Genomic DNA, 22134 nt, shown 5'->3' with positions numbered 1-22134 from the left:
CGTGGCTGAAAGCAGATCACTGTGGTGTGACTGCTTGTTGTGAAGGAGTATAAACCGGGGGGTTGCATAGAGGAAGGGAAATGGCAAGCCTCTCCTGATGTAGACTTTTTCCATACCTTGGGGAAGGGACAGTTTATGAGGGTCTGAGAAGCCCTGGGTATGAGTCCTAATAGACAGGTGTTCATACCACCAAAACCCCACCACAGCTGACGCTGTTTGGTATCATTTTGGGAAGACGGGTCAAGGACTGACTATAGACCATGGAGACAGAACACCCCATTCCTATAAGTAGTCCTTCCAGCTCAGGTTTAAGGCGTATTAGTGGAGGAGTACATGGGGAAGCTTGCCCTGCTGCTGTCCACGCTCTGGGGATGATTAGGTTATTTCATTCTCCCGAAGCCGTCAAAATGGAACCTTTCCCAAGTACTGGGCATATTTTTCCTGCAAGTAACTTTTAATTATTTATAAAAGCTAAATTCTAGTAAAGGTCTATCATGTCAGGCTGGGTTATTTCTTAGCTTTTTCCATTCTCTCGTATTATTGAATACAAAAATTACTTTGATTCATAAAGGTACAGACGTATTCCTGAAGTCCTACTTGTTAACACTATACATTTTGTCTATGTGTTAGCTAACATTGCACATGACCAAAGACTTGCACAAGGCTTTCCGGCCCTTCCCAAGAACACTGGCTGCCCCAAGGCAACAGCAACAGCAGCCTGACCATAATGCTGAGCAAAACCTCTCTTCCCCCTATGGGGAGAGTCAATGCTCCAGGTGAGCAAAAAAAAAAGGTAAGGAAGAGGTGCCCATCCTGACTCTCAGGGTTAGAGAGTTAAGGCTGGTATTCCCAACAGCTTCAGCACAATTAATTTGGGATGGTATTAATATGTATTAACGGTTCTTGGGACAAATAGTCTGGATGTGCTGAACCTCTCATTGGAAATCTCGCTTGTCTATCTTTAAACCTGCTCAAGGTGAGTGAGAGTGACGTATGCTCCCCCCCGCCCCTTTACTTGAATACGTTTAGAGAGTATGTGTGGAAATTTGCTGTTGAAATTAATCTGTCCCAATAAAGTTTGCCCGAACCTTTAATATATATTAATGTTATCCTAGGGTAGCTTGTGTCAAAGCTTGTCAACATGCCTGCATCAGCCGTTGGGAATTACTATCCTTAGCTCTCAAACACTGGGAGTCAGGACTTGCTTATGCAAAACATTTTCAGCTTTAATGTGGCATTCCCTACCTGCCTAACACAAGGCACGCTGCTCCTGACCCCTATCTTGCTTATTTGGAGCACTTACTCTCTCTAGAGAGATGGTGAGTGATGGTGATGATTTCTGCCCCTGCTGTTCTGGGCAGTCATTGTTCTAGGAAGGGAGCCTTTGATCATGCACAATGTAAATGTTACCCATCAGCGTTTGCTGCAGTATCTGTTAAACATACAAGCCAATCTGTGTAGTACATTTAAGAAAAACATTATGGTAAAAATGTCCATTAGGTTGCACAGTCAAGCACTCCGAAGTTAGGAAATGCCTCAAGTAAGACTGCCTGTACAACCATAATTTGACTCCCTTATGCATGTGAATTATGATACAATCTCTAATTACATGATCCAGTTTTCTCCACTGGACCCGTCTCACTCACTGCACCGTGTGGACCAGGCTCTGGGAATGAAGTAAGGCTGTGTAGTGAATGCTGCGTTTATTTAATACAGCTTTGAAACTTTACTGTGCAGAAGAAAAATGCTGCTTTTAATCATCTTAATTTAAATGGAACAAGCACAGAAACAGTTTCCTTTCCTTGTCACATCTTTCTTTAGACTTTCCCTTTATTTTGTTGTTAGTTTACATTAAACACAGTACTGTAGTGTATTTGCGTGTATGTGTGTGTGCGCTCCTGCCTGATTGCATATTTCTGGTTCCAAATAAAGTTTACGGTTGACCGGTAAGCTCATAACTCTGAGGTTCCACTGTAATTGAAGACTGTATCATAATGCGTACACAAAAGAGGTCCGAATTAATATTGTGTGGGCAACTCTGGTGCCACCATGGCCCCTGCAGCAAGAAGGTATAATTGCAAGAAAAGTACTGCTCAGCCCCTGTATCCTTGGGCTGGAGCATGCTCTGTGGGGCTGGAGCATGCTCAATGAAGATGGAATCTTCAGGGAATTTTGTCACTAGCATCTAATAAGCTTCTTTGAAACATACAAATGGCAATTTTCAGAGGCTTATAACTCCACCAAATTTGGGTAGATCTTCACGGGGTCAGCAAAGGCACATCCTTGACCCCGGCGAGACCACCTGCTAAATTTCTAGTCCTTCCTCCAAAGCATGGAGTCACTAGGGCTTCTCAACATAACGAGGGTAAGAATTTTTTAACATTGTCAAAAAGTATTTTTCCTAAACTTGTTCTCTGAAATGACTGCATCATTCTTGCTAGAACCTTTCCAGTGAGGCACAGATACCGACATGGGAAATTTCAGTCTGAATGGTTAGAGTGGCAAAGTTATAAACAGGTGAAAACAGGACCTTTTATAAGTATTAGGAAACCTTAACTCTAGGCACAGCTACCAGCTGTATCTGTAATATAACATATGTATAGTACTGTGTCTCGGGCATCCATCATGCTAGTACTATAGACGTGATAAAATTGTACAAGCAAACCATGAAGCACATTGTATTATCACCTCCCATTGTTTAATGAGACCCTATTAAGATCATACATTAAAGATAGAAGAACCTATTGGGTCATCTAGATCCTCCCCCAGAGGCCAATGGAGGATTGTTCCTGCGGTATGTTTTCTAATGCTTCATCCAGTCTCATTTTGGATGACTCAAATGTTTCTACCTCTTCCTAGAGAAATTGACCATCCCTCAGCTTAATGCACCTTACTGTCAGGAAGCTTTTGCTGCTAATCAGTCTAAATTATACATTAATTTCAGCTCTTTGCTCCCTAGCTTTTCTCCCAGCCACTGGTAGCACCCTAGAGAAGTCCTTTCCCTCCTTAACACTTGCCCCCTTAAAATGCATGGACTGTTCTCTTGTCTCCCTTCAGACCCTTGTCATCACTGAGCCAAGCTGTACATAGGCACACAGCAGTGATCCTATCCAGAAGATAGATAGAACAATGTTGACAGGCTCCAAAGAGTACCCTTCCCCAGGGCAAGTCTAGGTGGAGTTTTAAAGCTGATGAAACAGAGTTGGGGAGTCCTGGCAGCTCCTTAGTGCTCATAGAGACCCTCCTGGTAGATAGCATTTCAAATCCTCATATACTTCTTCCAGCAGAATTGTAAGATCCGTGAATGCAGCAGTATGGTGCCTGGGGCACATGTAAATATCTTTTCCTTTACAGGGAAGGTCCATTAGTTTCCTTGGCGTATAGCAATGGGATTCCACCCCCCAGAGAAAACCCCCTTGTGTGTTCACAGTAGTTATGTGTGTGACACTCTGATGGAAACTATCATGAAATCATACAGCAGGGTGTCTGTTTAGAACTTGTGTCCTTTTTCATATAGTGCTGTTGCATTACAGAAAATAAGTAGACAAGGCTTCTGTCCTGAACTGCTTGCAATCTAAATGAGAGACAGCACAATGAAAGGGGGAGGGCAGATGAGAGAGCAGGGGGGTCTGCTCGTGGCACACAGCACTATTTACAAGGAGTTTGATTAGTTGCATTTTGAATTAAAGGAATTCCTTCTTCTGCTGTACAGTATTAATGGCAGGAATTCAGCAGGAACACTTTCAGTGCTGTCTGCTCCCAAGAGTTGCAGGAAATTAGCCATGTTGTTGATGAAAGGAAGTAGGCCACAAACTTAGGAGCTGCTGGCTCATCCAGTCTAGAGGCAGCAGCTTTATGGATGGAGGATTTCTTAGGGGCTTGTTATATAACTTACTTTGGGGTATATTACAACATTTTACAAGCCAGGCATTCTGAAGATGAAAGGTGCTGTGGTCTGCTTGCCAGCTGAATTTGGGGGGCTCTTTCCTGATCAGAGATTTACCAACTGTGGCAGACTATAAACAGCTGTGTGAAATGTACTACTGTAGCCTGGGGTCAGAGCCAACCTGTTTCAAGTTAAGAAGTTCAAGCCCTTGCAATGGATTTGAACCCCAGAAGTGAGAGATGGTGCATTAGTCATGCAGTTGCACCTGTAGACTTTAATCTATGGCTATGATTTTGTCTTAAATGTTTTTTGGGTGCCAGTCATCATAGTATGTAGGTTGATCTGCAACTTGTCAGATGTGGTTAATAGACTGAACCTTGATCTTGGGCACTAAGTGACACACGCGATATACATTTCATGCCCTACCATTGCTGGCTAAGTACAAAAAATCAGGCTACAGGTGCCTCAGTCATCCATGGGGATCGAACCTTGGACATTCAGTATAAAAAGTACAATCCCTCCCCCCCCACCTGAGCTATGGGAGTAATTCCATTAGTTTAGTAAGCCGCAGAATGTTATCGTTGCTGGGGCTAACCTCTAGAGGGAGACATCGCACACAAAGCCAATGTATTACATAACCATAGAGATTTTAATCATTACATAACATAGCATTTTTAACATGGCTGGTCGCACACAAGTTTCAGTAGGTGTTGCCAAACTTTGGACCTTCAGTTGCACTTTTGACACCCCTAGTTTATTGATAAAATTGTGGACTTTCTCTTCTATGTTTTTGCAAGCAATATGTGTGACAATGTAGCAAGGGATTTGCAGAATCACAGCACATGTATAAATTGGAGCCTGATCCTCATAGCTGTGAGTTGTGGGCGGGAACTCAGGATCTGACCCAGAAAGCTCCTGGCCTGTCCATGCTTGTGTGGTGTTGAAGGAAATGTTTTGGAAACACTGGCTGGACTCTTCAGCTGTTGCTTGTGAATATTGCAAATAGCCATTACAAAGGCAGAATGACACTCCAGGGTGTGAAGCTGGTGGCAGCAGGTCCGTAGGGTGGAATGTTTGTGCGCAGTTGCTGAACTGTGAAAATACTATGTTATGTATCTATGGGGCTTCTCTGACATCAGAGGGAACACGAACTTGTTTTCTTTGCCAGTCATGGCCAAAAGATTTCACAGTAGGAAAGGTCTGCTCTGAGGAGAGGCACATCCAGCTTTGAATATGCAGAAAACCATTTAATTTGGCCTCCAGATTGCACAGACTTTCCCATAGCTGCATCACAACAGAGTGTCTGTGTTATTCTTCAGAGAGCGAATAAGCTGCTCCATCGTTTATGATCTCCCTGCAGTATCCTGTTGATAAGATCTGGTAACGTTCTCAAAGGAAGACTCTGGGTTCAGGTCTGAATACACAAAGAACAGGGCCTATTTGTTCAGTGTGAGCTTCTAAGGTTTACATCCCAAAGGAAATTAAATTAGATGCCTAGAGCTACGATGGTCTGTCCTGTTTATTTGCTGGAATGTCACCTTTAATATCATGCACATCTAGTGTGTGTGTGTGTTAATGTGGTGGTGTACTCTGCAGGCCTGGGCATGCTAAGAGGACTAAAAACCTGGGGGAAGGGGGAGTGTGTGTGTGTGTGTGTGTGTGTGTGTGTGTGTGAGAGAGAGAGAGTGTGTGTGAGAGCAGTTGGTATTGATTTTTATTTATTTTCAGGCTCTTTGTAAGTACCAGAATAAAAGGAGCTCTCTTCTGTATGAAGATCTACTTGCTGATCACAAGAATAGGATCTGCGTGGTCTGTGCATTCCTGCTTTGATGCCTTTATTACATTTTGGTTGGGCTAATTCTACGGGAGGAACCTGGTTTCAGCGTGTGTCCAGTGTAGCTATGTTTTAGCCTCTAAATCTTTTCAGCAGTTAGACATGCCCAAATGCTATGTTAATGGTACCTATCTCCAGCACCCTCCAGAGACTATGATGGTGAAGATTTTCCCCAGCTGCCTGGTCTAGCAAACCATTTTTTAAAAGATGGCTTACAGGCATTCCTGAGACACAAGAACACACTATACATTTGGCTGCTCCTGGCTTCCAAAGCTGCTTTCAGAGGAAAGGAGGCCCTGTTCACCCAAGACCAGAACTGTGCTGGCTAAGAGGCTTTGTGCTCTTGTTTCAACTGGAGTTAATTGATTGCTGGCTAACTGAAGTTAACGAACATAATTGCAAATGCTAGTCTAGATACTCCACATACGTTTGTTCCAGGATCCAAACTGTGGTGGTTTACCCTAGGGGCTGCACCTTCTGCCCTTTATTCTGTACACGTCCTTCCCTGCTCACCCCCATTGAATTTTTTCATTCCCTGCCTTGTTCTTCTCTGGCCTGCAATGAGATTGGTTCGTGTGTGCATGTATTTCTCCTTCCCCTCTCTCCTCTGACACCCTGGGCTCCTCCCCCCCTCCACCCTTTGGCTTGTTTTTGCTCATCTATGTTACTGCTGAATATGTATTTCCTCCTTGCCCACTCATCTGATTGCTTTGGGTGCTGGTTCCTTCCTCTTATTTGCTGCTGTGTAGTTTGCTACGTCTTCCATATCCTCTGTCCTCCACTCTCCACGCACTGCCCTGTCACTCACTGCCAGGCTACACCTCCACAGAAGCTGATCTCCTACATACAGGGTCCCAGAGCCCGCCCTAGACAACCCTTGCCAGCTGCACCATCTTCTGAGTTACCCATGCAGGTGACTGTTCTGTTTCTGAGCATGGATGGCTTTGGTTGTATTTGTGAGTAATCAACCCTTTAGGTGCTTCAAACCTTTCATTGACCAACAGGTATTTCCAGTTCAGTGTGCACCAGGGCTACCATCTCTGCCAAAGAACTTGCCCACTGTAGTATAAACCAGCCTGCTGTAGTGTTCATAGATGTTTGGATTTAGTGTGCAGCCAAAGAGATGACAGTCTAAGGCCCAACCTACACGATAATAAACCCGGAATCATCTGATTGGAGCCAAAAAGCCTCATGGAGCGTGTGGGTCTGTGATGTGATGCCACTGTCTCCACTGGCAGTTCCTGCTGGGCTTCAGGGGTGGCTCCGTGCCACACCACAAACTGGGTGCTGAGTCTAAACTCTAAGTTAGACTGAAAGCTCTTTGGGGGCAGAGACAGGGTCTTCCTTTGTGTACAGTGCCACTGCCAGATATGATAGTAGCTGGAGTGGCCAGTGCCTTTTCTGTCCATCTAGCCGATTCAGGGGTTCTCAGATTGTGGGCCATGGGTTCCTAGTGAATAGATCAGAACTTACTAGGGAATCCGCAGCATCAGTGCCGTTCTGTGCTTCCCACAGCGAGCTCTGTGCTGCAAGGGAGGCTGTCAACAAGCCAGCACTCAGATAAGCTCCAGTTTGGAGCTGGAGGGGAGCAGAAAAGGGGTGGAACTGGGGGTTGGCCTCGCTCCCTTTCAGCACTGGGAGCTGGGGAGAGTTGCCTGAGCTCTCAGAATGGGAATGCAGAGCTGAGGGGCCAGAGGGGAGGAAGTGGGGGACCCATGAGTGGATTTGGAGAGGAGGAGTGAGGAGGAGGGAGAATGCAATGCAGGCAGAGCAAAGAAGCAGGAATGCCAGCCACTGTAGGATGGAGAGGTGCTGGGGATGGACTGTAAAAGGAAAGGGTGGAGTGAAGGGAGAAAAAAAGAACACAAGGAGAAGCAGAGAAAGAACAGAGCTGTGAGCTGCAATTTGCCAAGTTCATAGCCTGCTGTCTACCCAAACCCCGCAACACCACGCCCAGCGCCCCTCACCGGACCCATGCGTGGTGGTGGTTTCCTCGTCCTTGACTCTTTCTCTGCTTGTCTCCAGCGAGCCACCCCTCCTCAGCAGGGCTTGCATTTATCTCTGGCCCTCTACAAACTGCGCTGACGAGAAGCTGTGTGTGCGGGCACCTTCTGATACGGCATGTGTCTTTTTAAGAGACGGGCGAGGGAGGATCCTGCGAAGGACTGGTTCTGCCCTTAATACAGCTGATGTCATGGGCATATCTGACTTCAGTGGAGCTATGCTGACTTACACCCGCTGGGGGTCTGGCCCTCTTTTTTTTTGAGGGGGGTATAATCAGAAGTTATTGTCCAAGGAACTTCACGTTTGCTAGTCCTACCCCGGAAAAAGCCTGAGCCTTCCCCCTTCTATCCCACCCCTAAACTCTCCCGCCGCCTAGCAAGGCTGGGGGAAGGGGGAATCGTTAGGACTGGGAGTGGGGGAAGTTGCACATTTGGGAAGGACCAGTGACTGGTTTTCGGAGCCGAGTCTGAGAGCCATGCTGCATATCCCAGAACCTCCTGCTCCTGGCTTGGGCACCTCTCTGAATGCCTCTCCTGCTGAATCTGTGGTTTTTCTAAATCATACACCATTTAACAAGCCAGGTCTCCAGATCAGAGACCTCGAGGTGCCCAAAATGCAGACTCTGTGCAGGTTCCAGGCTGTCCCGCCCTGTCCCCTTGCACTAGCTGTAGCCCAATTACACTAGAGACTTAACTTCAATGTGCCAGATGAAAGTGTCTCTGTTTCCCACTGCTTTCCTTTGCAATTGTTTGCTTGGCCCCTTTTTGCTCTCCCCTGCCTCCCTCCCCCCTTCCTCTCTGAAGCTGAGCCTCTAATTTTAGACGTAGGAAGATAATTGATGGTAGCAAAAGATTGCCTTGTAATCTTAGCATTTTTTGCAGTGGTTGGGGTTGTGGGGGGGAGTAAAGCCAGGAGCTAGAGGCCTCAAACCTTTGTGTCGCCAAAGAAAAGTATGTACAGTCTCCCCTCTGTGCAGAAGAAAGGAGTCTGTTGCTTGGCAATTACATAAAGCTTGGAGTGTAAAAGAGTAAACTAGTGTCTCCCCCTTGCAGATCCTGTTGACTGAAGAGTTCGTAGAAAGAATGCTGGAAGACTTAGAAGATCTGACTTCTCCAGAGGAAGTAAGGCTGCGTTGCTCCCATATCTGGCATCTACTGGCCGAGAGAAAAGCGGCACAGTTTGCTTGTTTTGTTAGTTTTTGAGTTTGGCAGCTTCCAGCCCTTCCCACAGCTTCAGGGCTCAGCCACCCTTTGAGCCTGCTGGCATAAACCAGGCCACCTGGAAGCGAAGGGACTGCAGAGGCAGTCGGGGAGCTGCAGCTCATCCAACATAGCCCCAAAAGTGGGGGGTGTTGGCTAGCGAAGAGGCCATGGTTAGTGCTGCTGCGAAATGCACTGATTCAGCACGCTTCCCCAGGCAGCCTGCACTGGCAGGGGTCCCGACAGCAATTTGAGTGCTGCCATCCCCCAGCCAAAGCCCCAGCGGAGCAGAGCTGTGCAGCAGCCCTCGCCAGTGCACTGGGGTGCAGCTTGTGCCCCCCACAGCAGCATGGCTGAATGACCCCTTTGTACGTTCTCTGTTCAGCCACGGTGCTAGCCACACTTCGTGCTGGGACCTGCAGAGCAATGTGGAACACCCAGCAAATTTGCTGCCACTTTACTTCAGAACCTCTTTTGCGTGGGGAGGGAGGGGCTATTTAATACCCGAGTTAGTTCCCTTTCCTCCCAACCTCTGTTAAGCTCATGTGTGGTACGCAGACACACAGGGCCAGCCTGGCAGTGCTGAGCCACAGCAGCAGGGGACGCATCACGGTGACGGACTTTCCCCATCGTGTGACCCAGTCGCCAGGAGCATTTTAACACCAGCTCTCCCCTGCACTCCACATAAATATCCTGCCTCACTTCAAAGAGCAGTGGCAGCAATGACATGTAATATTTTTAATCCCATTTTTGTAGCTCCCTGCAGATTCTAAAGAAACTTTCCTAGGCTTGTAAAGTAGCCCTCCCTCCTGTCCCTCTGTCCCTCCCTGCTTCACCTCCCAGGAAAACCTCAGTGCTCTAATTGTTCAACCCTGAGCTGACGTAATGCCAGTTACATATGCCCTGTGAATGAGCGCAGCAGTGGATCAAGCACCTTGCTAGCAATGTTGTGAATATCAGGCCAGCTCTTACCCATTTCAACCTAAGCCAAAGATCATTTGTGCCAGTGACTGGCTAGCACAGAGGTGCTCGTTTTGGAGTCCCTTTTTCCAGGGCTAGTGTTCCTTAGCTTTATTGGGAAGCAAATGCTGTACGTAGGGTGATTCTGTAGTGCCAGACAAAGGATAAAAGACTGGTTTCCACCTTGCTTTGACATTACTCATTTCAAAATGTTCTCTGATCATATTCTTCTCTGACGTGACCATTTTGGAACCTTCCCAGTTTAAAAGAAAAGGGGTGGGGGATTCTTTAGATGGTTATGATCTTTCATCACCCAAAATCCTGCAGGACTTCATAAGTTACAGGATCCTAGTTTGTAAAGAGTTTTGGGTCAACTTTGTACATTCCCGAGAGTCTCCTTTGGTGGTATCCAGCTAAGTAGAATAAAAATTCAATTTTGGGTTCTAGGAAAAGAACCCCTCCTTCATGGTGTAATGAGCCAGCAGTGGAAGGTGAAATGAATACCAACTGCAACACCACACAGGTCTGGCTGAACACCTCAAAAACTCATTCTGTCTTTGTGTCTCTTCATTAATGTTAGAATGGTTATCTGTTATGTACATGAGACACTAGAGATGGAAGGGGGGCCTGTAGGCTAAATCAGATAGTGACCGAAAACAAGGGTGCAGGTTATACAGAGGTTTATAAAACGGTTGGAAAAGTCGTGTAACTTGCACCAGTTTTTATTCACTAGAGGAGTAAAATTGAATGTCAGCTTAGGAACTGAGGGGGCAGATGTAGCCCCAAAAATGCAATTACTGGAACGGTGAAAGGTAAATTTGGGGGTCCTTTACTACTTATGCCCACTCTCCAACACACTTGTACCAAACATAGGCAAGTCTACGCTGTGGTGGGGGGTGAATGGCAGCTCGTGTTTTCATAGACAAGCAATTGCTGAAGCCCACTCCACGGCGTCCTTGCTTCTAGTTTTAGCAAGCTAGCTGGAGTACAGCTACTGTGGGTAAGTCTGTGTGAGCTGCCGGTCACACCCCTGGCTGCAGTGTAGACATAGCCATAGTTTACATGGGCACATGTTTCACCACTGAGTGTGGTCCAAGAACTTGCATGGGAAAGGAACCCATTGTACTAGTTCTGAATTTAACATCTCTGGTTTAAACAATCCTCCCTAGTCAAGGTGGGACCCCAGGCAGAGGCCCCTGTTCAAATATCAAGGAAAATCCTTCCATCAGCTGGTGCTAGGCTGTGGATGCAGCAAAATTTTAAAAACAAAGCAATTCATTTTCCAGAAGTTTCCCGTGCTTTGTCTGCACAGGCTGGGAGTGACTGGGACAATCCTATTCCCTGAAACGGCTTTCAAGATCAGTTCATTGCATGTTTATGAATGGGGCAAATGTGTAATCTGGAGAAGCCCTAAAACATGAGGCATCTCTCCTCCTTCCCCCCCCTTCACCCCCCCCCCCTTTCTGTTCTTGACATTCTTTTTCCACTCGGACTGTCCTCTGTGAAATCAGCAGCGGGAAGCAAAAATGAAATGGAATTGGGATCTTTTTCCTCCTCTGAGACACTTATCCTGTAACTCCACGATCGCTCAAAGCCCCGCTTCCCCACAGCATGGCTTTACAGCTACTCTGCCTGGGCTTACCCTTAGTGCAGACACCCTTCCCTTTGCTTCCTGCTCAAACAAACTGATGCGGGAACACTGACTCTCTGGGATGGCCAGTCATCTTGTTTCTTCTTGCAACAGTTCAGTGCATCCCATAGCAAAACTGTTTTTGACAGAGCAATTCTGGCACATGCATGTTAAAGCAGTGGTCAGACCAGTGCATTGTAAGGACTCCTCAGACAGCTGTCCAAGAGTGCCCAACGCTGGTTCTGGGAGCAGGAGGTTTTGGGGTTACTTTCCAACAGGAGGGTCTGTGTGGTGGGGTGGAGCTAGGACTGGATGAACCAGAGCAGCTGTAATATTTGTGTCTTCCCCTCCACATGAAGAAGTAGCCATTGGAAGCAGTGGCGTGTAAAATCCAACTTGAGCTCAAGTTCCTATGCTGGATATTGCAACCAACACTTACTTAATAGTCAGGGCAGCTGTGTGTGTGGACATAAGCCATGGTACATGCACTGCAAAGTTAAAGGGTTTGTTCCAGAGGGTTTTTTGGGCCATAAAATAAGTGTCCCAAGGACGGTATTCAGAAACACTGGCTCTCCTCCACCAGGACAGCATGACTAGCTGCTGCCCATGTGAATCATTGTGCCACTTTCTGCCTGCTACATACAGAACCATATAGCCTCACGTATATCACACGACGCAGAGAATCTTAAAGCCGCTGTCTGATTCTTGCTTTAAAGCAAACAAAGGGGGCTCGTGGGGCCTCAGGGCAGTTTGAGAAAACACAGTGAAGGGGAAAGGGAGATGCTCTTGCAAGTTGCAGACTTTCACTAAGATGTGGGAGGGGAGGGAAAATGGTGGTGGGAACAGTAACCCTGGCAGAATTCACAGAATGAAATGAACAACACTTGGGCTGGAATCTCGTAACTTTACTTTGGCAGCAGAGACACAAATTGCATTATCTAATGTCCACTGCTGTCCAAAATATACTGATGGGGGAGGGGGGAGCGTTTTCTTAGTGGCCCTTTGCTTTAAAATAATAATAATAAAAAAAAACCTTAGCTCTTAAATGGAGGGCTGCCTGCTTTCAGAATAGCTTTGGGTTAATGTGGGTTAGGCTGCAGGGAAATACATTAACTGACTCCCTTTATTGCCTCGTAGTTTAAACTTCCAAAAGAGTACAGCTGGCCTGAAAAGAAACTGAAAGTCTCCATCTTACCAGACGCTGTGTTCGACAACCCTCTGCATTAGAGCTGAATTACACCCCCCTGACATCGGGGAGAGCCAAGAGACTGTACGTTGCTTAGTGACTCACCGGATAACTAATGCAGTAAGAACTGTGCCTTCAAATAAAGGAGATTGCTGCACAACCACTGCAAACAGAAGAGGAGTTACACAACACCAACCCAGACAGAACGGGACAGTGCTGAGCCCTTTCTTCCCCATCCTTTCCTAGGCTGAACTCTCTGGGAACAGCCTGCGTATGTTTGAGTGCAAGTGAGAAATATTTAACTATGAAAAGTAGTGCTAAGAATTCTTTCCCTGTTCTAGCTGGCTACAAATATCCCTGCAGTCTTCACCCAGGGTGTCGATACCTTGTACGCCTATATTTACATACGCACTCTGCCAGATGCAAGCACATGGATTAAATGTTCTCTCCGTGACTCTGGAATCCTTTTTATTAGCCAGACGTTTACCGACTGCAGAACTGTTCCTCCAGGGGCTGTTTTGTCTTTTCAGAAATGGAATGGTGTTAACGAGGCCAGAAGCTCGTAGGCTTCATTTAAAGATGAACTCTCAAGTTTAGTCAAAAAAACAAAACAAAACCCCCTCCCTGCCACTCGAATTAGGAAAGGTCTGAGCGTTGAGCTCTGTCTGATTAGCTCTGGTATCGCTGCAAACAGAGGCAACTTTCTTCTTGCACATCCTGTCCTAGCGTATGAATGTATGCATGAGCCCTGGAGAAGGTTGTGACCTCTGCTTTTGCACAAGCAGGAGGAAGGGAGACTACCGGAGCAGAGGAGGAGATCTCCTGTTTACAGAATGTTTATCTGTCAAGGGATACGGTCAAGTACTTTTTCCTTGCTATTGTACAGAATCCCTTCAAATCCTAGAAGTGGGAAAGGACCTGTGTGTTCAGAGGGGCCACACTCTAGGAACCAGAGGGCTGCTCTAAATCGTTTAATAGGGAGATCACATCCACCCTTCCCATCAACAGAGAGTAGCCACCAGCCGAGTCCTGGAAGAAAGCCCTACCTGCACTACAAAACAAACCCTGCTGGGGACCTGCTTACTACACAGTTGTCCTTAGCACAGTTCCATCTTACCAGCCTCTGTGTTCATCAACCTGCAGCATTTTCTCGGTGCACTTGGGACCGTAGCCATGTGCTAAGGCCTTGAACCTTGCTTTGAGGATTGGGGGACGAGCAGGCTGTAACCGGGTCCCATAGGTAGTATTGTAGTCTCAGCTTCAGGCTCTGCTTCCGACATGCAGCTCCCTCTTGGTCCCAGCGGCCTCCCTTAGACCAAGATGAAGCATGCGTGCTGAGAGCTTTTGTCTCTGCAGGTTCCTGCCTCGTACTGAAGAGCAGGCCATTGGTGGATGCATTACCGATGGGCTGCAGGCAACCCCATGCTTGAGTCCTTCCCCTGCCAATCCTGGATTGTTCTCTAAAGCAGATTCTCCAGTGCTTTCTAAGACTGTATTCCAATGTGACTCTGTCACTTCTAATTATGTGGGTGCAAATTTCTCTCCCCACCCTTTTCCACTCACAAGCTAACATGGCTGTTTCTTCATCTCTGGTTGTACACAATACAGTGGTCTTAACATGGCTGGGACAAGAACTTTTAACAACTGACTGCCTTTGTTCAAACAGCCATGGCTAAAACTGGCCCTAACCTCACAGAAGCTGTTTGTTGTCTTAATTTCTTCCCAACAAAGTGGGATTTTTGTCAAGATTTTTAAAATATATTTTGGAGCTGGTTGATGTTGGATGTATAGTCCTGTGGTTGAGGCATGTATCTAGGAGCTGAGAGATCTGGCTCTGCTCTGGATATCCTGTGTGAGTGTAGGCAAATCACTTCACTTCCTCCTCTACAAATGGGGATAATATTCCCAGGGGGTTTGGGATGCCTAGTCCATTAGCATCTGTGAAGTGGACTAAGATTCTCAGAGAGAGGTATGAGTACCATTATTTTTATTATTATTTAAGGCAAGCCAAATCCAGGTCCTACGTTGCTTAACAGCTTCCTTTTAATGAAGCTATGAAAGCAATTTAGATGTAAATGAGTCTGTAATTTTGTCTGAACTCAAAGGATCAACTTGAAATCATAATTTTAAAGAGCAGAGTTTCCAATCTCAGGGCCAGCCGGAGTGACTTTTGTGTAGTGGCAGACTGCATTTATCCAGGAGAATCTTTGGCTGGCTTTCAGCGTCCCATTTAGTATGAAATGTGTACGCAGTGCCGGTCTGTTCTGTTCATTAACGTTGGTGGGAGTTGTAGATGCATTTCCAGGGGCTAGTGGACTAGAGAGAGACTGAAAATTGGCATGCAAATCTACCAACCCAGGCACAGAATGACTCCCCTTCCCACCTCACTGTGAGGGAATAGTGGCATCATGTCAATCAGAAAAGGGGGAAAGTGGGCAATGAAAACTTTGCCCTAAACCACAGATTTCAAACAGCAGCCCATGGACCGCTGTAGAGTGGCAAATACTTGCCAGTGGTGTTTGGAGAACTGGCTGATTGCCATGGTGCTGGCTCCTCTTCCTTGTCTCCAGCTGCGAAGTCTCATTAAGAGAAGTTGAAAGAACAGGACTTTCCTAGGGTGATTTGTCCCTGTCAGCAATTTCTGCTGTTCCCACAGAAGTCACAAAAGGGCAGAGACCAGGAGGCCATCTCTGAGTTCTGTCCCTCTGCCCTAACTCAAACTGAGACTCTTTGAAACCTTTCCACGAGACACATGAGCAAGTGCCGGACTGTAGGTAAAATAACTTCTCTCTGCAGGATTTTTCTCCAAATCTCCTCTCTCAGATTTGTTCTTCCATTCTGCATTCACTCCTCTTCGACGCAGTGGGTTGGATGTTCGTTGGCTTCAGAGGGAGATGTGAAGGGACCACACTTGAGGCTTGGCCTACGCTACACGGCTAGGTCGATATAAGCTGCCTTGTGCCGACCTACCTGTGGAAGTGTCTTCACTTCAGTTTGGCTCCTGACGATGTAAGTGCCTGTCCACACCGATTTAGTAACGTCACCTCCCCAAGTGGGATGGAGTCACAGGTAATGTAATTAGGTCAACGCAATGTCAGCGTAGACGCTGTGTCGCTTATCTCAACCGTTGTTGGCATTCAGGAGCTGTCCCACAATGCCCCACACTGACAATACAATCTGTACAAGCATTCCTGGGGAGGATGCATGCTGCCAACACAAGGAGCGAAGTGCGCACGCACAAGCGATTTAATAGCTCCGGTGGCTGTATGCCGAAATAAATTAGGTTGACATGATTTTGTCATGTAGACGTGACCTGAGTGCTTTGGAAATCCCAGCTATATCCATGTCTTTTTGTTCATATGTCACGTTTTTTATATAGTCATCAGTATCTGAGTTATGACCAGTTGGCAAGATAGGTACCTTTTATTTGTAAGACACTTTCTCACAAACCCTATTCTTAAAGCCTCGCTGGCTGCCAGATTACATTTTGTTCCAAGGGAAGGAAGTCGGGTCTTCCTAATTAGTTTAGCAAATTTAAAAAAAATAAAATAAACAAATCACTGCTAAAATAGCAATCTACGGCCTACTGCCACCCTCTCTGAAAGGGATTCACTGTTGAAAGGAAACTTTTTGACTCTAATGTTGCACTCCTGTCTCCATTCTTTTAGAACAAGAAAGTTGCACATTAATCAATATTTAGAGACCTCGTCACCCATAACACTTTTCCCCGGGTGTTGTTGAAGTTTGCAGTCATGCCAAAGACTAATCAATTGGCAGCTAAACTAGATCTTGCATTTTGATATTTTTCTAGTTGTTTTTGTCTTGAACAGGGGGAGGAGTGACATGGTAAAAAAGAGAACTTTTGAATATATTTTTTTTAAATGAGTAAATGGCTCGGAAAGTGAAAGACATAAGTGTTAATTCCAAGGTGGTTTTCCAGGTCAGTCTTGCTGAGAATGGCTGCTTTTAGATTTGTTCAGGCTGGTGGAGATTTGAACAGGGATTATACAAAAACCAAGCCATGCAATTTGTGTTGGCTGGAAGCAGTGATCTGGATGTAAATTGCATTTTAAAATAAGTGTGTAGAGGTTTCTCTTCCCCCTGCCCCAATGCAGATAGATAGGAATACTTCCTTTATGGCAGACCTGTGATGCCTTGAAAGTCTAGCATGGGGACAGCTACCTTCAAACAAAGGAAATCCCAAGAGCTGTAAACATACTTCCCCTCACACACTTGATTTAAAAAAAAAATACAGTTACAGTATTAAAGAAACTAGGCTCTCAGCAGACCGGAGAGAGCCCTTAAGTGTTGCAATTGGCGTGACCTGTTGTAATATTTTCTGTGGCTTAGACACAGAATATCTGCTATGTGTAATGGCTTTGAGGACAGTGGTAGGTTGGTTTTATTGTACACAGATTTGCCAAGAATGATTTGAGATGGCATGCTAAAGCCCTACGTTTTAAATAATCTGTAGCTCTTGAATGGTCACAGGGCACAAGATTGTCTTTGAGGAAATAAACATTTGTTTACAAAACTTGAGACCAGTAGAAATACTTAGAGGATGGAATTTAAACTTAATAATGAATTGATGCATGGTTTGTTAGATAAAACATTGACCTGCAGTGTCAGTGACCCAAGTGTTGCAAATTGGGCTATTGCAATCAAACCTGGAAGTGAAATTAACTAAAACGAAAGTGAATCTGACTTAGGACCCAATTCCGCAAAGGGATCCATGTGAGCAAATCCTCATTCCAATGCTCAGTCCTAATGACATTAGCGAGGCATACGGATCCGCTCGCATGGAGACTGGCCCTCGGTCTGTGTTGATTATCAACGCAAGGCGTAACCACTTGGCATAAAAAGCAAAAAGCAAATTAAGAATTTTTTAAATCTAAATAGTGTCACTTAATATACAGAGCAAATGGTCCTATTTGTTTTCCCCGACACTGCCCGCAAATGGCTGTCTTGTTAGGAAATGGAAGGTGAAATTATGACGTGGCTGCTTCTTATTCTGTTTTAATCATTAACAGTTTACAGAAGTTGCTGCTGCTTCTCTTTCGATCCCCTTGTGTGACTCTGCAGGCTCTTTAATTGAATGAGCTTTGTTATCATTACTCATGTGCTGTGCATTTACCACATCAAGCTAGTCAGCAGCTCCTCCCAAGGAAAACTCTTTCAGACTCCATTTAGAAACATGGCTGCTGCTCACATTGTTCTCTGGTGGTGGGCAGAAGTGAGGTCTTCTCTTACATTTCTCTGGCCTTTTTATTACTAGGAAAGGCCTGTGTGGAAAAGGAATCTTTGTTGCTTAACAGCTCATCTTGCACCTGCTGTTTATTGCACCTGCTGTTTATTCCTGCCTCACATGTTCACATCCAAAGTCATAACCCCCATTTTGTTGCCTTGTAACTAGCTACTAGCAAGGATTGCTCTCACAACTGCGGTGGGGGCTGTAACTTCAGGGGGCTGGAAATAGATTAATAGACTTTTAAAACCAGTACAGACTATTAGATAAATCTACTCTGACTTCACCTATAACCCAGGCCACAGAACTTCACCCAGGCACTGAGCCCAATGACCTGAATTTGTCGAAAGCGTCTTTTAGACGGATGGCATTAGATGGAGAATCCACTAGTTCCCTTGGTAGATTTTCCAATGGCTAATCACCCTCATTTATATATAAAATGCACCTTATTTCTGGTTTCAGCTAAACGACAGGAGCAGATTAATTGTTAAGCAGCAAAGATCTTCTCCCTGCTTAATAAAAGCAAGGGAAGTGGGGGATGAATGGGGAGCAAATGTTTCAACAGGAATCTATCTATCTATCTAACATTTTTGAACACGTCCTAACATTTTAAGCCTAATTTAGGTCTCCGATACGATGGCAATTTCCAGCGAGATCTGTAGCAGCTGCTTGTTTTTGTGACACTTCCATAGCATAATGATGTGTGCCCGCTCTTTCCTTCTTTTGTAAAGCTTCCGTTCAGTGCCAGTCCAAAATTTCAAACCGAGAATAAGCCTGTGGCTGGCGGTGTGTTTTAAACTGAGCCCCATACTGACCTGTATCTCTCAGGCAATTAACTTGTCGTGTAATACACGTCACCACTTATTCATTTCTAGTACCATTCTATTTCTTCTAAAATTGCTCACAGACCATAAAATCATAAAAAGTGGCGTATTAGCTTAGAAATGTCATTTCAAGTCTGCCATAAAGGTGCCTATTTCCTTCCCTCCATGAGATAATGGGAGGTGGTAAAAGTGTTAAATAATCTTGTGTGCCTCATTATTCACGGTTGAAATTTTAGGTCCCTGATAACAGTGTTACACAAATATAGAACTCACTGTGTGGTAAATGTTAAAAGGACACTGTCAAGTGCTTTTTTATTTTTGAAATGACTTAAAAATATTTTTTCTCAACACCCTCTTAAAAGCAGGAGTAAAATTTCCTTTGTCGCTGATTGTTCTATTTTGCAAACACTAATTTTTCCTTTTCTGCACGTCTCCATTCTCTGCTAGGGAGGCTGTTAAAGCAAAATGGTTTTTGTTCCCTTCCCCAAGGCCCAACTACAGTGTTGTAAGCACAGCTCTGTAAATACTCTTCTGCTGCGGAGCCAGTGGAGGGGGCAAAACATTGCCCTGAATTTAGGTCCTACATAAACAGTTGTAGCTGTTGGTTGTTTCTTGACAGTGGAGTGGTTGGAATCCAGGGGATATTCCACGGTATAATAGTCTCCTGATACCAGTAGGTCCAGATTAGGCCCAAGATGCCTTCGCCAGTTTCCTCTGCAATAACACACAGAATTTCAAGATACCACCTGCCTTAGAGAATGTGAAGCCCATTGGGGACAGAAGAAAGGGGAATTGAGTTTAAACGACTGTGTCCTTCAAGCAGCGACTGATCACAGACTCTGAGGATTCTGCCCTTTTAATTTTGTCCTTTTGCCTTTCCTTGAAGCAGCCATTTACAGCTCAACGGTACTGGACTGTTTCCTGTGCTTAGGAACCTGCCATTCCAAATGCAGGATTCTTAACTGGCCCAAATACATTCAAATCCTGCTCCTGCCCTCTCTTAAAGTCCCAGTGGGCTTGGATTTAGCTGTACTCAGAAGCAGAGAAGGAGATGTTTAAAGGAATGATTAGCCATATTCACACTGAAGGGATTTACTTGCTTTTTCAAGACTCTTTTATATCCATAGGGCCCAGGTTGGGTACCAAGTCCTTTTCCTTACCTATAAATATTTTTGTAAAGGGATAGAGCTTTTGTTGCTGTTGTTGTTGACGACACTAACTGTTGGGAGGCCGTTGAGCTGGATAACCTAGGAGAAAATGAGCATTTATCTGTGGGTTACATAAAACGGACAGAACCCTGACCACTGTGGTTGCTTTTTGCAGCCATCAGCTGAGGTGAACATTTTTGTAGTTCATCTGTTTCTTTTTTGCGTGCGTGTGTGTGTGTATTTTTCTTATTAGAATTCTAGGGACACTACTGAATCGGTCTGCAAGGAGCCTGTGTTCCTACAGTCTGTGTCAGTACTTTGTAGTTGGACTTTTTTTTTTTTTAACCAAAAAAAAAAAAAAATTAAAAATGGAAAGCTAAACTAGCAGAGGTTTTTAAATATTTTATATTAGTTCCTAATGTAAATTCTTACTTTGTTATTGGTGTGCCGGTGCAATCCACCCGCACGTGACTTTTTTTGTAAAATTTTTGTGACTCACTAAACGTTTCTCCCCCCGTGTATTCTAAGTGCATTAAACATATTTGCATAATTGGTTGTGTCCTTTTCTCTGGGTGGTTGCAAAAGAAAGATAATGGGATGGATTGATTCATGTTCATTATCAGAGCTGCACTTAGATCCTTGATTATCAACCAGTCTCTCCTTAGTCTTAGAATTAGCTAGACTATAGGTCTTATCTATGGGGGTAACTTCTGTTCTAAACTGTTAGGGCAGACCATAAGTTAGAAAGGAATAGAGAACGTAAGTACTTCAGGGCCAATTTCTGTCCTCAGGTACGTCAGCCCCTTGGCTTCAGTGGGAATTTGCGGGTATGCATGCAGAGAACAAGTAAATCGGGTGGGACAGGAGAGAGAGCACATAGAACACTTATGAAAAAAATATCACTGAGCTAATGTTGCAATGATTTCCCAGTAATGCAGAATGATTTTGCAGTAATCTTTTTACACTCTTCAGTAATAAATTCTTTTAAGGTCAGAGAGAGGGAGGGTGGAATATCTGAGCTGGGGGAGGGGAAATGACCACCTAGAAAGGAAGGGAGAAAGATGGATGAGGAGAAGAAATCCACTTTCGGTCTAGATTCTTTCTCTCTCCTTGAAGGGATACTGTTGGGTCACATCATCCTTAATTTAAATGGAAACAAGTTATCCTGTTGTCAGCAGAAATGGTTCCATGAGGTTATTTTTGAAGTCTGACCATGGAAACCATTCATTTCGACAGGAATAACCTTTGTCCTATAAACTGTGCAGCATCCTGCTACTGGGAGAAAAACCAGCAAGTGAAACTGACCCTGGCAAAAACTGAAATTGACTACCTTGTTTCCGGGGCTCACCCTGAATGGTATTAGGATTTTTGGGTTAAATCCAATCAGGGTTTCAAAGGCCCCACTCGTTAATGTCCATGAACTGGGGTACTAGGTACCACTGAGCACTGCAAAGTGCTCAGCTTTACATGGGGCTGGGCTATTCTAGGAGAGTGCGAGAGAACAGGGTGCTGACTTGATTCCAGGGCCAGTGGCACTGAAGACATGCAGCTTGTCTTGCTCCGATCAGGTTGGCTGGCGTTCAGGCTGACACGCTGCAGGAGGGGATGTGCCCGGAGGTGTGGCTGGGTTTTTGTTTCTGTTGGAGAGCCCTGCCAATCAAGTGGGAACCCCAGGGAAGTTACCAGGATTGGGGGGGCACCCAACGGCCCAAAGCAGCATTCAGGGCTCCCTTGTGCTCGGTCCAGTGTGAGTGCAGACACACGCAATGACAAGATGCGCCCTGCCCCAAAGAGTTTGCTGCTGAAATATAAGACGAGGTAACAGCAAGGATGGGTTGGTAGTGTCCTGATCCTGGGCCTACTGTGAACGTTCTCTCCAGCCTCTAGGCCTGGCCCTGGCCCTTAAAACAACGGCTCTGTGCTGTGCATCTGGCCCATGGCGCTTGGTTAATTCAAATGCTGGAAGGTTGTGCTGAGAGCTAAGCACCAGGTAGAGCAGGGGCAGCGTGCCCAGATACTACGGTGATGGGCAGCAGTATAAAAGCAGATGGTCGGGAGGGAGGATGGGTTGGCCTGAGGTCACCCTTGAGGCAACTGAATTCTTGGGTCCACATCTGACGCGGTTTCTTTGGGCAGGCAACCTCTCTTCACGCCCCGGCCTGGGAGCTCAGTGGGAACACTGGCCCCTATTGTGGACCCTTCCACAGTAGCAAGGGGG

The 22134-nt window shown here is 45.5% G+C and overlaps 1 protein-coding gene across 2 annotated transcripts in view; it reads left to right on the top strand.

The window, feature by feature from the left end:
- SUFU (SUFU negative regulator of hedgehog signaling) overlaps positions 1-20466 on the top strand; it is a 120241-nt gene extending 99775 nt beyond the window's left edge. For both annotated transcript variants that reach the window (XM_077823272.1, XM_077823271.1), the window contains exons 11-12: positions 8777-8845; positions 12651-20466. In XM_077823272.1, coding sequence (XP_077679398.1) covers positions 8777-8845; positions 12651-12740 — 159 coding nt within the window. In that variant the 3' untranslated portion in view covers positions 12741-20466. The remainder of the gene's footprint in view (positions 1-8776; positions 8846-12650) is intronic.
- Positions 20467-22134: the final 1668 nt, after the last annotated feature.

This window comes from Eretmochelys imbricata, chromosome 7, assembly GCF_965152235.1.
Source record: "Eretmochelys imbricata isolate rEreImb1 chromosome 7, rEreImb1.hap1, whole genome shotgun sequence".
Taxonomy (NCBI): Eukaryota; Metazoa; Chordata; order Testudines; family Cheloniidae; genus Eretmochelys; species Eretmochelys imbricata.
This window is presented reverse-complemented; position numbering and strand designations above follow the sequence as displayed.